Source organism: Ooceraea biroi, chromosome 4 (genome assembly GCF_003672135.1).
Source record: "Ooceraea biroi isolate clonal line C1 chromosome 4, Obir_v5.4, whole genome shotgun sequence".
Classification (NCBI taxonomy): Eukaryota; Metazoa; Arthropoda; class Insecta; order Hymenoptera; family Formicidae; genus Ooceraea; species Ooceraea biroi.
The window spans coordinates 14,949,817-14,966,840 of NC_039509.1; the positions used below are offsets into that span (position 1 = coordinate 14,949,817).

The 17,024-nt window shown below is 40.7% G+C and overlaps 1 protein-coding gene across 2 annotated transcripts in view; it reads left to right on the plus strand.

Annotated features, from left to right (window-relative positions):
* The window catches only part of LOC105284025 (cadherin-87A), a 191,478-nt gene that overhangs the window by 89,096 nt on the left and 85,358 nt on the right, over nucleotides 1–17,024 (plus strand). For both annotated transcript variants that reach the window (XM_011347213.3, XM_011347222.3), the window contains exon 4: nucleotides 6,519–6,574. In XM_011347213.3, the coding sequence (XP_011345515.1) occupies nucleotides 6,519–6,574 (56 nt within the window). The remainder of the gene's footprint in view (nucleotides 1–6,518; nucleotides 6,575–17,024) is intronic.

Sequence of the window (17,024 nt, forward strand, 5' to 3'; positions counted from 1 at the left end):
ACGTATCGATACCGCTGCAGTGCGCCGCAGAAAAATAAAAAGGGGGAAAAGGGAGAGAGAAAGGAGCGCGAAAAAAACGTGTCGGCGGGATGGATCATTCCAAAATGATTTGTCGCGGTACTCTCGCCGGATAATTTCGGGGGGACCGCAATTTACCGTGGTCGTATGGCGGTACCGAGCGCACGCGTATCCACCTGAGTAATGAAAGCTCGCGTTACTCGGGCAGCTCTAACGCCGCACGTAATACGGCGCCTGGTATACAATCTACGCTGAACTTTATTAAAGCTGTCTGCTCCCGTAGTAAACTAACTTAGGCCACACGGCGCCTCTGTTTGCTACGGAGCGGCATCGATAAGTAAACGGAGTAGTCCACAGGCACTCTCGTAGCCGCCGCATAAGCATGGCGATGGTGATGTTTAACGTCGACTAATTGGTGCACACGCTCGTTTCCTGACCGCGCGTTGCGACGCCGGCGAGAATTTATACATTGCTTGTCAATTTACGATGTGGTCAATAATGTAAGATGCACGCGACTTTCGGCATTAAACGGGCTGCACGCGGACAAAGAAAATGGGTGGTCGGAAACTGGGGTACGATAGTCGCTGGGAAGATGTACGGTACTTCCGAAGGATACGGCGAAGGCGAACTATTCTCATATACGATTGTATTTATCAATGTGATCCTTATAATCGCATGCTATAATTTTAAAATAAATTTTTGCGGATTCATTTGTTGGACATGTGCTTTCTTTTGGAAAATATGATATTTTTCGATCAAGAAATGTCGGATAAGGTGGTATTGTAATTAATCTTTGCAAAGCTAAAAGATTTTCTTTATTCTTTGTTACATAAAGTCTTTTATGCATAGCTCTATTATATCTTTTGTTATATTTTTTATTATATTATTATATCTTTTGCTATACACGTGGATTGTATTCTTATTTTCGAAATTTTATAGACAAATGAAATTTTTTAAATGTCAAATGTAATCAGAGCTTATAGATCAGGCGATCGTAATATGCATAATTCATTAATGCCTGCCAAAATTATAGAATATGTGTCGTGTATGTACGGCGACAGCGTTAATACAATTTGTGCCGTCTGACCGGCCACGATGTTAATAATCGATGCAATTAACGTGGCGCATTATTAAATGTGCACGCTGGGAAGGAAAACTGGGTTACGCCGCGACATAACATTGTTCTACTGGCTGTTTACTGCACGGTGTTAACAAGCGGTCCTGTCGTAGCATCTTCGTATGCGACATCGGTGGCATATTTGCACTCTTGTGCACTAAAACGCGGTTGCGTTCGACACACTCTCTATAATATATCTGACGACAGGGAGTCATTACGTCGCCCATTGCGTTGACGGTATTAATTATTCGCCTAATGAACTTGGGCATAATTAATTACACTTATTAGTCATTATTCGCGGCTGTGTATATAATGTTCACTTACAGTAATTGCGATAAATTAATAGTAATTGTTCATTTTCTACTATACACTCTATTTTGCTTTTACTTTTTCTGTTTGTTATGTTCTATATAAGTAAATAATATTTAACAGAATTAGATTCTTGCGATATAAATGCCATTATAGGCATATCACAAATTCCGGAAATTTTAATTACGATAAAATTACGACATGTTTGTAAATGTGTAATTGTATATACATTATAAATTTGTATTTAATAGTTTATTATACTGTACGCATAATATTATGCCTGCAGAATGCTTTATTGCATTTTCTTTATGCTTCGGCGCTGAAGGAGTTTTGTGAAGATGCAACGTAAGCACAAGCCGCAAAGTTATCTTATTAACCGGGAGCTATCGAATTCCGGGGGCTGCAGGGGTAATGCATCATCGAGATGTCGCGGTTGCGACGAAGCAGAGCTTGACGTGTTAACTTTAGTTGGAGAGTACGGACTTGCATAATTTTCGATCAACCTCAATAACGGCTGTGAGAGACCGCGGCGTAACCATCGCGGATTGTTTTATCTCTTCCTCCACCTTACATGTGCGGGAGCTGCGATTAATGCGGTGCGCTTGGCTGGCGCAGATGTTGATAGTTGACGTGGCTAATTCAAGTTCGGTTAACTTTGGGATATATCTGAAACATATTCTACATACGTGAGACGAAATGCCAGTGAGTCCAGCTGCGATTCGCGAAATTATCTGCTTCTGCTCGACTTGCGGCTTGAGCTGCCATTCGAGTTCTAGTTCTGAACTTCATCTACCATTCCTGTATGGTAACGTCTGTTCAGACTGTTCAGACATAATCAGTAGATGCGGTGAATAGCTTTTGCTGTAATTATTAAACGACACCATCTGAGACATTTCTCTCTTGTGCGATTCTAAGCAAGAAATATTTTCTTGTGATTTTACAAATATATGAAGAACCTGTAGTTTAAGAAGATCCTTGTGGAAGAGACCAGTCCGTTTCTATGTTTCCTTTTTTTTAATTTACATGCGAAAAGCGCGTTCCAAATGTGGTAATATTAAGCGGAATGTACCATGCATCGCATATTTCAGGGCTAGACGTGCTCGTTGCGCGAAAGTGCTTCCGAGATGGGAATGATTGTGCGCGCGAGCTTGCATCGTTCCACACCGTTCCCTGTAACGGTGTGAACGCATGCAACCATCTCGTATGCAACGGCGCTAAATGCATGGCCGTGATGTCCCGTGTCAACCGATTAACGCGTGGCCATTTGCAGATTCGACCACGAAACTGCGCGCGCAAACCGCCAAAGCGCGATGTGCATTTGTGTCCACTTGTGCGCGTATCTCGCACAATTGCGACGCTAAATTTACGTAATACCTAAGCTTATCACTTAAAAATTTATCGCTTATCGTGGAGATGAGAAAAGATTTGCAGATCCTGCATATCAAAAGCTTCGTTAATTAATTCATCAGATTTAACATAAAAATAGTTGAAGATCTTGGGATCACTTTAAGTGCATTTTAACTGCGATGGAATTCACACATCGACACGAAAAATAGTTTTAAAATATTTTCTTTTTCAAGAAGGGACAGAAAGAAGTAAAGAGAGTTAACGGTATTTTATTTGATTAAAGGTCGTTTCACATTTTGTTGTGTCATCGCGACGATAACAATCGAATTAGCGCGGTCAACAGATCAGCAGGAATCTCTCGTTACTTCGCCATCCACACAGATAATACACTATTGAATCTCAATTAGACTGTCACAATTAAATTATTGCATTAACGATTTCGGTATTTGCATGGACACTTGACGTAATAACGATCAAACGCAATCTGTATTAGTGAAACGCTATGAATGTTGATACCCTGACGAATTATCTATCTCTGGCTTACTCTGGCTTACTCGACGCTGATTGTATCGTCATTAAGATTCATGTACGTGGCATAGTGCGCATTCGCGGTATAACGCGTCTATGCATTGGCTTTACCCTTTCATGTTCGATACGTACCATTCGCAAGAGAATAATGAATTCTACATTCTTAAAGACACCATGTACACGTATAATTACAATGCATCTGAAAGTGGAAAATGAATTCTTGAAAAATATAATAGATTAAAATGTTGCTGAAATAAATCTGTTTAGACTGATTTTTCAAATAATTTCTTTTGTAAAAAAGAAATAACATTCACAAAATATATTAATGTATTTAATATAAAATAAAGTATATATATATATATATTTAATTTTTTATTTGCACATCTGACGACATTACGTAATCCGTCTTCTTATTTATGTCCTGCTTCGAGAACGCCGACGAGAAGCGTCGTCATATTCTAGATTGGCCCTGAGCGCTGCTTCGCGAGGTGCATGTAACAGATAATGGAAACGTCACTCTGAATGCCATAGTGTTATCTCCATCGCGAATGTTATCTCCGTGCAACGGAGACCGACGGCCAGAAATTTGATGGTGCCGGATGGAAACGGTCGAAACGATTAAGAAAATAAAAAGCGACGGTTGCGGTGGATTCGCGGGCGTTTTCATGTAGCACTGGTCCCATTCGATGATGACTCTCATCAAGCACGTCACGCCGCAAAGTGCAATTTGTCCGCTCGCTTTAACGGGATATCTATCTGACTTAATGTGACGCCATCAAAGCAAGGGGTTAAGGTGGCCGTGCGAACGTTTGAATTAATTCCCACGGCGATTAGTGCGAGCAATCCTCACTCGAATCTGCCGTTATCGTAATCGAAGAGGCAAGTGGTTGAAGGTGATATGACGTGCATATCTCATCGCCAGTGCATGTGAATTCCGTAATTCTATGTATGAGACACTGACTATGATCATTGCTTCCTTATCAGTGACGTTATATCCAGTGTGTAATCTGAAGCGTCACGCGATAGCGATTCTTACGTCGCGCGAGTAGAAATTGAGGCTTGCAGACTATGAAATCTGTATTTAAGCTCTGATATGAGAAAAATGTACGATAATATAATAATTGACTTTCTATTACTGAAGACTTTATTCGAAGAAAAAGTGCATACATTCCTTACGCGAGGAATTGATTAACTTGAATGGAGGATGTCGTTATTTGATTTTTCATGAGCGGCGTTGCTTCAAATAGACGCTTTTGCAAAGTTGCACGAGTAATCATTTATTTATGCTCAAAAATCAATGTTATTCTCCTTTTTTGAAATTGGTTTGAACCATGCGAAGTAGCACATAGAATGAGTACTACACGCGAATTGTTACAGGTTTCTCGCAAAATGTTAAAATTTTCGGGATATTAACTGCAAAAGGACTTGTTGCTCGATTCTTCCGTCCTCCTCCCCCTCCCCTCCTCCTCCTCTCTCTCTCTCTCACAATGGTGTAGACGCCGATAGTCGATATCACCAATTAACCCAGGACTGTTTACCAGTTCTGTCACGAGACAGTCCGTATCGTGGCAGTCCTATGTAACCGGCATAGCACTATGTAACAGATATGTACATATCTATGGTCAACCCGCCAGGTAACGGTAAATGTCACTCGATCGGCGTATCGCCGGCCATATATGACCGTACCGATTCTCCAACGGGAAACGTTATCTCGCTGCTTCCTTCTGCGGAGGAAGTAGGAATACAATTTGATCGGCCGATCTAATAGTAACACAAAGCACATGCATACGATTCGTGATGTAGAATGTCTCATATTAGAAGAGTCTCATGCTCTCGAGAGATAGGAGTAATGAAAATCCGAGGTTTCTTCTGTTTTATTTAAGAACATCTTGTATAATGTAATCTTGCTCGATGGAAGCTTTGGGAAAGCTTTCAAGCGGCAGCTTTCAGTCCTCGCTTATTTCTTGGTAATATTCATTACTTTATTGTTAAGCTCCGTGCCGTTGAATATTTATTACTTTGTTGTAAATCCGCGTTTTGCGGGGAGAATAGGTCAGTTTAACAGTCAAATGCGAATGACACGCGCGAATGGTTTGTAAAACTTAATTTGTAATTTTCTAGGTTCTGGTTTCGAAAAAAATCCTTGCGTTTTACTTGTATTTTTGTAATATTTATTTATCACTTTATTGTTTTATTTCTTTAAATAGCTGTAATGTTTAAATTGCGAAACATATATGCAAAATAATATTTTTTATTTCATGATTATTTTAATAATAATATTATAATTTTCTCTAAATAGAATTATTTTATGTGTTCTGCAATATTTTAATGTACTTTTAGTAATTTTTCCAGTGAATTTAGAGTGTCCGTGTTGTTGCTTTTTTTTTTTATTAAAAGTACTATTTCTGTCGGTAGATAATCGAGTTGTCACTTATGCATAAGCACAGCATTATACTTAAAACCGAATGTAAAAAATCATAAAGTATGCTTTTAAAATTTTTAAAGTACACTTTTAAAATACGTTAACCACAAAACGAAGTTTGATGCTGATGCGACAACACATCTCATTTGTGCAATATCAGTTAGAATTGGTCAAATTATATTTTCAACTTGCAAAAGCGACGCCTGTTATAGAATCGCGTGGATGGAGATATTCGAATGAAATATAATCCGTTTAATGCAGTTATTTATTCATCTATTCATGTTAGTTAATTCCGCTTACAGTGTTACTCTCAAAATCTATTAATACAGATGCTCGTGCAAAGAGCTTATGTGTAAAAAACTAAAAAATATGTGTTTATAAAGTTAACGCTTAAAATTCAAAGAAACGTGTCTTTAGTATTTCTTATCTATAAAAATCTTAAAGATTTTTGAAGAGGCAAGTTAAGTCATCATTTAACAATCATCGTTAAATCTTGAAATAATTCACAAATTACAAACAGAAGAAGGCAAACATCCCCAAAACAAATATCAGAAACATAATTTGGCCAGTTGACATTTCCGACTTCATAAAAGACGCTCGTAAAAGGCACGAATGAGTAATTACTGAGTAAGTGTTACAGCGCGCGCGGGGCACGACGCGAGATTAATTCATCTAATCGCGAGTCTGATAACCGCCGAATCGAAGTCGAGCGTTATCCTCCTCTCGATTGGCTAGGAAGCTCAATCAATAATCACCGTTCTCCTCCTCTGCTTTCAGGTTTCCCAGGAAGCGAGCGGCTCTGCTGGCAATTTGTCTTTTGGTCACTTGCACGGGTAAGTCTGTCTACCATTATAATACTGCTCGTTTCCGCGCGGAATTTATTCAGGTGCCACGCGTCGCAATCGTATTTCAGAAAGGATGATCTACTCTCTCGCGTTCTCCTCGAAACATGAATGCGATGCTTCATAACGGCGCCAGACGTTTCCCTTGTGTCCGCTGAGGAGAATTGTATTTGATTCCTATTAGGCCGTTTCAAGAGTTTCATCGAGCATCGTTGGAGTGCTGAGTTTTATAGACACTCTCCGTCCACTGCTTTAACGCTCGCGTGTGCTCGAATTCCAAAAGCGGAATGTTACTGCCGAAAGCAAAGCGGGATTCGCGTGGAATTCGAGAAAATATCATGATTCTATTCATATCTATATCTACAGGGTGGCCCATTTTAATTTATACAGTCGATTTTTTAAAAAACTAAAAGAGATACGAAAAAATGTTTCAGACAGACATGTCACGATTTCGAGGGGGACATAAGATGGATGATACTACTATTGGTTTGACCTTGAATAGTCGTTTGAAGGTCACGCGAAGATCACCTTCAATTTCTTAAATTGAAACCCCAACTTTTTATTGCAGATTCTTATTCTCCATCGAAAAGTAAGTAACTTTTGTCTGAAACATTTTTCCGAAAAATGTCATCTTATGTCCTTAAAATGATCTTCAAGATGAGTTTTGAGGACATTTTAAGGACATAAGATGACATTTTTCGGAAAAATGTTTCAGACAAAAGTTACTTACTTTTCGATGGAGAATAAGAATCTGCAATAAAAAGTTGGGGTTTCAATTTAAGAAATTGAAGGTGATCTTCGCGTGACCTTCAAACGACTATTCAAGGTCAAACCAATGGTATCATCTTATGTCCCCCTCGAAATCGTGACATGTCTGTCTGAAACATTTTTTCGTATCTCTTTTAGTTTTTTAAAAAATCGACTGTATAAATTAAAATGGGTCACCCTGTATATCGTTTCTATGGACGCGTCATTTTTGAAGAAGCCATTTTTATGAACGTCTTTTACGACGCGGCTTTAAATGGGCAATATACCGACGATTACGTACCTCTCTGTCTTCTTCAGAACCGCAATAAAATTTATTGTAACATAACGAAACAATATCTTTTATGAAATATTACGCGAGGTAACGAGGATAAGTCTATTGTGCACAGAAATATTTTGTGAATCACGTCACTGAAGTCACGTACGAGCCAAGGGACGGCTGTTTAAATATCTCGTTGTCGTGAACGAGACCGAGGCGGTGAGCAATACCAGGAGATACGCGCGAGGGGGTGCACAGGGACGGAGGAAAGGCGTTTCCTCCTTCCGGCGGGGAACAGGAAGCTTCTAGGGAACTGCCTCTCCACTCTGCCTCCCTACCTTTCTTCCTCTCGTTCTCTCTCTTTCGTTTCCATCCACCCTCGTCTTTTCATCTTTTCACCCCGCCCGCAACGCAACCCTCTCATCTTCGTATCTCGGCGAAGCCGAGAAATGGTTTCTCGTAGAGGAAGCGGACGAAGCTTTTCCCTCTAACGTCTCTTCATCTTTCTCTAACGTGGTGCCTCTCTTTCTTCAGGTTACAAATATATATCGCGACTAACGCTGATTGCGGGTAATATAGCAAAGCACCGTGTGCTTATTTCGCCAGCTTCGCGAATTTGACGTTTCTATGTTTCGCAGTCATCCGCAGTTTATTTGCTGAATATCTGGATATTATGTTCCACTTTATTACGTGTTGCGCACGCTCCTCTCCCCATTCTCGTTAATATTTTTTCTTCATTAGGCACTCATTCGCAAGGCAACCCTCATCGCGTCATTTTGCGTAATTATTTCTGTTCACCATTCAATGTGTTTTGCCGTGTATGCGCTTTCAGCGCTCTTAAGAAACGTGCGTTTGCAGCGCCGTGTAAATGATCCCCTTTCATCCCTTCTCTCTCATCGCCAAGATATAATATAATTCACTCCGCATTCACTCCCTCACTCGTTTACTTACGGCTCTGCATCTCGCTGCTCTTTCTCTTTGCACATATTCGCGCTTAGTCACTTTTTTCGCAGCTTTCTTTTCTTTCCCTCTCCGCATCTTCCCTGTTTATTCTCTTATTTTACCCTTCTCTTTTCTCTATATTTTTTTCTTCCTTTTCTGTGCACCCACGCAGCGGTGATGCCTGTTTGTTGTAAATCTGTTGCCGCGTACTTCCTGCCAGTCCCCTAGGTTTTATCCTTGGTTACAACGGATATGTATTCGCGCGTTTGCATTTTTAAGATATCATTTTCGCTTTCTTATTAACTGCCGCCGTTTGCGTTTTCTCAGCGTCTACAGGCACGTCAACGACAAGGTTTCCTTTTCACTGAAACTTGCGAGGAGTTGCAAACCCGATAATTTACCTATGCTGAACGCGTTTGCGGAGAAGAGACGGCTCTGCGAGATAGATAATTCTCTTCGGAAATTACGCTTCCAGCATATATATAGAACCGTGTTGTGCGCTGACACTTTTTTCACGTTAAAACATTTGATCGATAGTCCTCCAGGCAGCTCTGAAAATTTCGAGCAAACCTATGTATGTATTTCCACCAGATTTCTGACAGATTCCGACAGAGCTATTTCAAAAATGCCACTGGTATTATCGGAAAACAATAATATCCGAGTTATTAAAACCGCGCTGCAGCTTTTTACTTCGAAAAAAGAATTCGAAACAAATTATATAGTTTCGAAATTTTCAGATAATATATAATAGAGCATGTCTTAAATTCCTTATAAATGTTTAAAGTATCATTAAAGTAACATATTTAAAGATATATATGAGGAATATGCAATAAGATGTATTTCTAGTTTCTGGAATATCATGAACGTGTCATGAATGTATGCTTTTAATTTTCGAAGAGAATGTTCACTTTCAAATTCGATGTAAAGTATCATATTTTAAAAAGATAAAGTTCGATTATTAATTGGTGTATGTACATCTCTTTTAACTCACTGTTTCGAGCGAGCCTCGATAGAGTGCCATTCATTCGCTATCAGAGTGCCATTTTCGTCGCGTTATTCGGTGGTTTTTGTACCTACCGGTGAATTTATTATCCTCTCGCGTTGGTAGAAAGGAAGGTGAAACTTTCCAGCTCGCCTGGAAATTCGCCTCGGCATGACCCTCTTCTTAGGCTGTTCCGCAGTTTCCGCATCGCCGCTCAAGAAGATCATTGACTGCTGGGGCGAGTCGCGAGTAGGTACTTCGGAATTCGACCGGTCGGTCGGTCGATTGGTCGAAGGGGGCTGGTTGCACGATTGATCACTCCGGCGGTAACGTTTGAGCAGTTACAAATACACGTGATCAATCGTGTCCTAATGGCGCGCCCGAGTGCATCGCGTGCAGCAGCAACGGCGGCCAGCAACGATAGCCAGCAACGGGGTGACGTAACTGCATGGCGAACCTCATGCGCGCTGAAAGTATTTGCCCGAGCGCATTAATCATTCAGCGCGTTCGTTCGATGCACTCCGATGCGACCACTCGCATTCGATCGAATTCGATCGTTTGCGGACGTGTTATCCTTTTTCGGTGATCCATCGGCATCCGTGATTACGAGCGCTCGATTGCAACCGTCGTCAGATAACTCGAATGCAATAAATGTCACATTAATTTTCTATAGCTTCATTCCTCTCTCTCTCTCTCTCTGTTTCTCTCTTTCTGTTTCCGATGACTTCATCAGCTCGAAGAAAGATAGCATTAATGTAGACACGATGCAATGTATACTGTGCATGACAAATATGAAATTACATGTGATCAATTAGTCAATTACGGTTATTTACACCGCACTAAATTGTTCAGCAGAATGTCAGAATATAAATCAGGATTAACAGTGTAGATAAGGACACATACGTACATACACGCATCACACCGAGAAGAACGAATGCAAAAAGCCAGTCCGCAACATTACTCTATTGATTTGGTTTATGGAGGATCGCAAAACCGAACAAATACATAGACAAAGCTGAAAGATCTATATCCGGATCAAAGAAACGTAAAATTTCATTGGAAAAACACGTCAGCGATTCCGCTCGTTCGCCAACGAAGGCGATTCGTGCGAATCGACGAACTAATGCATTCAACCGACCCCGCCTTGTGCGTTCGTATACGACAATGCATTCGCTAGTCACGCGGCTTTACTCATTACCACGTTCGCCAAAGAAATTTCACCCCCTGAGGTCACCACCCTACCGTTATCACTGTCGTCATCGCCGTCATCGTCGCCGTTCGCCATTTCTGAGCGTATCGGGACTCATTTGCGACTCACCCGTTAAATAATAGCTCCGACGAGGCAGAGCAACGAGTTTCCGATAACGCCGGATGCGGCGGAACGTATTACCGGATAATGCGTCCTGCGCTCAATAATACGCGCATTCGCATCCGCTCGATCGCGCTCGATCTCCACTTCAATCACGCCGCGCACGTTCTCACTTTTCCCTACAGCTCGCAGTGTCTATCTCCTGTGAATGCGCGCGCGTGTGTGTGTATGCCTTCTATTGTAACGTGTATCGATATTATAATCTCATTTATGATGACGATTTTTGATGGACTTTATTGGTGGGCTTTTTTGCGCGAAGCTGCGCAACAAAACAAAAATGTAATTAATGTTGTTTTAAGAAATAATATGATTGAAATCAAATTAATTATCTTGAAACAGATAAAATTGATTGCTTGCGTGTAAACAATATATAGAATATATTTAATATCATAAATTTTATGAATATATTAACAACATTGTGGAAGAAACTATTATTATTTGTATCAAAAAATTGAAAATTTTCAAAATTGACAAACTCGATTGTTCATATTAAGAATAAAGGGTCTGAACCATTGTATTTTCATTATTTCAAAAGCAATAAACGTTTCTCATATTGTGAAAATCGAACGTGGTCTCTCTTATTCCTAAACAGCAAATTGTCAGTAGTTCGAGTCCGCGTATAGTCCGCCAGTTAGCGAGAGGCGAGCGTATTTCGATGCGCGCTGGAAATTTCGCTAACGAGGGAGTGCGAGTCCTTTGATTGCCACGAAACTCTTGGAGAGCTTCCGTGTTTGTTAATGCGAAATACGCGCGCGCGCGTCCACACATACATACACACGACATGCATTGCGTTTTACCAATAAAACCGTCTCTACGCAAAGGTTCTCCTATTACTATCGCGAAGGAGATCTCTCCCAGCCATGAAAAGTGATTTAAGTCATTGGAGTATGAATTGTTTGTTATAACACACAACAAGATTTGTGTTCCAAATAATTATGCTCGTGTGTCTCTCTCTCCATTAGCTTTCTCTCTCCATTGCTTTAGCATATTTATAATATTTAAAATATTGGGTTGGCCAAAAAGTAATTGCGTTTTTTTTATATAAATAAAAGGCGAATTTTTCATGGGAAACAAAAACTTTATTAAACAATATATTGTCCATCTTGTTTGACTATCTTTTGCCATTTTTCAGGCAACTTCATGATTCCGCGCTCAAAAAAGTTCTTATCTTTTTCAGCAAAAAACAATTCCAAGAACGATTTGATATCCTCATCAGCAGTAAAGGTTTTACCATTCAAGGCGTTTTGCAAAGAACGAAACAAATGGTAATCTGATGGTGCCAGGTCTGGCGAATATGGTGGATGTGGTAACATCATGGTAACACATCCCATCCAAGCTGCAACAATTTTTCACGAGTGACCAAACTTGTACGTGGTCTAGCGTTATCATGGTGAAACACAACACCTTTGCGATTCACCAATTCTCGACGTTTCTGTTTGATGGCATCATTTCATTTATCCAGTTGACGACAGTATACGTCTGAATTAATGGTTTGATTCCTTGCAAGCAGCTCAAAATACACAGTCCCACCAGACTGACAGCATAATCTTTCTTTGGTGAATATCTGCTTTTCAAGTGCTTTCAGCAGGTTCATCACGCTTGCTCCACCATCTTTTTCGTTTGACGTTGTTGTAGACGATCCATTTTTCGTCGCCTGTTATCATACGTTTCAAAAATCGATCATTTTCCTCACGTTTCAAAAGAGAATCGCAGGTGTCAATACGCTTAGTGAGATGAATTTCTTTCAGCTCATGTGGTACCCAAATATCGAGCTTACTAATGTATCCAAGTCGTTTTAAATGGGTTTCAATACTCGATTTCGATATGTTAAGATTCTCAGCAATCTCTCGTGTCGTTAAACGCCGATTCGAATCAATCAGTGCCTTTATTTTGTCATCATCAATTTCGATTGGCCCTCCTGAGCGTGGTGCATCTTTCACATTAAAATCTGCAGATCGAAATTTAGTAAACCAATTTTGACACTGCCGCAGTTTTAAAGCATCTTCGCCATATACATGACATAACTTTTTATGAGCTTGCACAGCGTTTTTCCCTTTTCGGAAGTAATAAAACAAAATATGACGAAAATGTTCTTTTTGATTTTCCATTTTGAAATCGACGGCAAACAAACAATTGTTAACGAAATCGTGTGCTTTCTTTTTCTAAAACAAGCTTGAACTGTGAGTTGTTAACCTACATAATGAATTTGCGGTTTAGAATGAAGTTAGTTACATTTCAAGACATGTATGTCCATCTATTGGAAAAAAACGCAATTACTTTTTGGCCAACCCAATATATTAACTCATCGACATACACATGTTTCGGAGCTATCAAATTGCTCGCGCACAACATGAATTTTAAGATCGATTCGAATTCTGATTAACGAAAAATATTATTAGCAGTTTTAAATATTAGTGAAATTAACATTCTCTTAAAATTAAGTTAAGGAAGCTAGAGCATCTTAAAATACTCTAAGAAAAATTAATACTCTAATAAAATACTCTAAGAAAAATGTTTAGATAAATGTTTCGATTGTGCCTCAGATTTAATGTATTCAAGTTAGTCGATTAAGAGTTTTCCTGATATACACAAACTTGAATTTTCCGAAGTATTTTATTCCTCAATGTTGAAGAAAATACAGTTTACTATAAGCCCTAGCGGTCGTGTTATCTCAATTGAGAGTTAAATGTTTTGTCCGTCTCGCTTATCATAAACGATATCGAAGAATCTCATAATGCGCACGCGATGCGCCGCGAATACCCCATACAATTGTAGAAGTAATCCATCATATTTTGCGGTATACACATATAGCCGACGTACCATTTTCCGCGCACTAAGCCTCGGTAATCCTCGCCTCGTTATCCCTCCGCTATTAGTTTTCCTTGACGTTTCTCTTTGTTAAAAGAAAAACCGAGCTAAGCCGGCGGGGAAATCGCCGCATTACTTTTAAACAAAAATGAGGCGGACTCCGTGCCGGGCACGGATATCCGCGTCTCGGAGGAGGTCGCCGCTTAAAAATGGCCAGGACTTGCACAAGCTGATGCAGGATGAATGCGAGATATATGGCGTTATTTAAGAGATTCGTATCTTCGCTCGGTAAACTTACTGCCGCGTCGTGCGCATCTCTGATTCGCCTGCATCACAAACGGAATGTAGTTCGTGACGGTGCTTTACAAAAATCACGCATTTAACGCTAAACTTGGCACAATCCATCTTGTAACATGCACCGTAACTTTTCACTTGTAATTCTTTTCCTCTATAGTTGAGACTCTTTATATTATTCATGATAGAAGTTATTTTACTGTATATTGTTATGCTTTTCCCTCTTCTTTACTCGTTTATATTTAATTCATTATTTATCTTTATTCGCAAACGTGTGCATATATATTATTTTATTTTATAATAGTTATATAATATATATATGTACCTCGCTGTGTTTTTTTATTTTAAAGAGATTACTCTTGCGATTCTATTGCGGATAAGTAATGATGTAATTTGATTTCACGCGATGTTCTTCGCGTACAACTCTGATCGATGCGCCGGTAGACGTTTGCGTTCGGAGCGGTTTCGCAAAATGACAACGAGAGGAACGATGCGGATTTACAAAAGATCACGTGATGTAAAAGCTAAATAGAAAGAAAGATGAATAGAGAGAAATGAAGAGCAAGAGAGAAATGCGAACGTGTCGTATATCATGATTACGGTAGTGCGGTGGAACTTTTGTCACGGTTGCTCTAATTTCGAGACATTAATAACCCGTTTTTAGCGAGCTGTGGCGAGCACGCAGCTAGGTTTTACGTTAATCCCGTTTTGGGACACGACACGCGGTGGTTCCGACGTGGACTGCGGTCGTTGGTCATCCTTGAGGCTAGACAAACGGCTATTTATTCAACGCGGTCGGAAGTTAATCCACGACGCGACCTCACTTCATTTCCTCCGCGTGTGGCGGGCGCGTATTCCGCTTTTAAAAAGGACCCCGTCGCTGGGTTCGCGGGGGCGAACATGAACACCGCGCGACCAAGTATGAAGTTACCGCCTTCTCATTTCCGGCTTTATTAAAAAATTGCTTCGCGTTACTTTTCGCCACAACAAAAGTGCGTGACATCGTGCAGTCCGCGCGAGTGTTGAATTGCAAAAAATTCTCTCAACGCAAAATGGCTGATGCAACTCTCTCGACGAGAAAGAAAAAGCGAGAGAGAGAGAGAGAGAGAGAAAGAAAGAAAGAGGGAGGGAGGGAGGGAGAGAAAGAGAAGAGCATGCCACTCCTCCGCTCTCAAAATCCCGTTGCCGTCGCGAATTAACGCGTCTGGCTGCGCGGCGCGAAGAATAAATTACTCGCCTCCCGCGGTGAGCTTCCGACTTCAAAGCGCCTTTGCGGTCATTTAATTTGCGCTGCCGACCTGAGACGACGCGGAAAAAGAAGAGACACGGAAAACGAAGAACGAGAACCGCGGAAGGGCCAGCCGTTTTCTTCTTCTCTCCTCATCGTCCCTCGACCTCTTATTCGTCTGCTTATCCGACACTCTGATAACGACTAGTGCGGGATAGCAGCCAAAGACAGGGCAATTATCCGTAGGGGCCTTGTATTTCGCGCGCTGCAGACGCATGTTCATGACGTCGTCGTCACCGTTGTCGTCGTCGCGACGTCCCGTCCCGCGTCGCGTCGCGTCGCGTCGCGTCGCCCGGGTAATCGCCTCGGGTATATACTCGTAATCCCTTTGCTCCTTTGTCGGAGAATGACGGTCGTGGAGTGGTCGTACTCCGCCTCTCGTTTAAGACTTGCGACGGAATTCCTTTTGCGAGCTTTTTCGCAGAGATGCACTGAACCTACCGACGTACATGATCGTAAATTCGTGATGGTAAAGGCACCACCGCGTTGAAAAATTCCTACAAAAATTGCGTCACTTGCGCGATGAACGTCTAGCTTCGGAAGCTTCGCAGCTCGACCATTGGTATCACGAGATTTTGCAGTCTCTTTATAAATATCCGCGTTCAGTTTCTTCAGTTCGAGCGGATCGAATCACATCGTTTCTTCAATTCTGATTCATTACATAAGCGTAGCATACGCGAGAACAAATCGAGTGCGTTACCGAATCGATTGGCGTGTGTCGGATAAGAATCATATGTACTTCCGATCTAAATCGTTATTGTGCGAAGTTTTCCGCTAATGATCGGCCGGTCACGCGCGACCATACACGAAATCGAATATCCGGTTAAGGGGGGAGCCTGCTTTAGAACGCTGAAAATAAGGTATATTTTACGAATTGTTTTTGGAGAAACTATACAGCGGATCATTATAAAACTTTGATGCATTTATTGGTACATGTTTAAAGATAAAAAAATTATTTTTTGATTTGAATGTATCGCTTGTAGAGGTCGTCCTGGAGAAATCCTAGTGCAGCCGCGTCGCCGGCATTGCAAATTGGTGAGCATTCTCCTGCCTCCAAATTTCGTCTAAACTGAAAAATTGAAATATGTTCTCGTTATTTATGAATTCCCATCGTCGATGAACCAAAGAGAGAAGAAAAAAGTTGAAAAGTGCCAAAATGGTGGAGCTTAGAACACAAAAGTACGATTTTTAGGCAAAGTTTTTGAACTTTTTCATGCAAAAATAATTGTTTAACTTAATGTTTTTATGAATATTAAAGGTTCATCGACGATGGGAATTCATAAATAACGAGAAAATATTTCAATTTTTCAGTTTGGATGAAATTTGGGGGCAGGAGAATGCTCACCAATTTACAATGCCGGCTGCACTAAGATGCCTCCAGGACGACCTCTACAGACGATATATTCAAATCAAAAAATAATTTTTGTTATCTTTAAACATGTACTAATAAACGCATAAAAGTTTTATAATGATCCGCTGTATAGTTTCTCCAAAAAAAATTCGTAAAATTATACCTTATTTTCAACGTTCTAAAGCAGGCTCCCCCCTTAAATTGCAGCTAGTCCGTCGCACGCGATTGTCCTCGAGAGAGCCCGATTATCCGTTCTATCCGGCAATGCACCGCAATGAAACGCATCGCGCAAGAGAACATTCGGTTTGCAACCGGACTGTTTCGTTGAGCAGAGCGTCAAATAAACGTTGCTTGTTATCCCCGATATCGGCGAGGCAATCAGA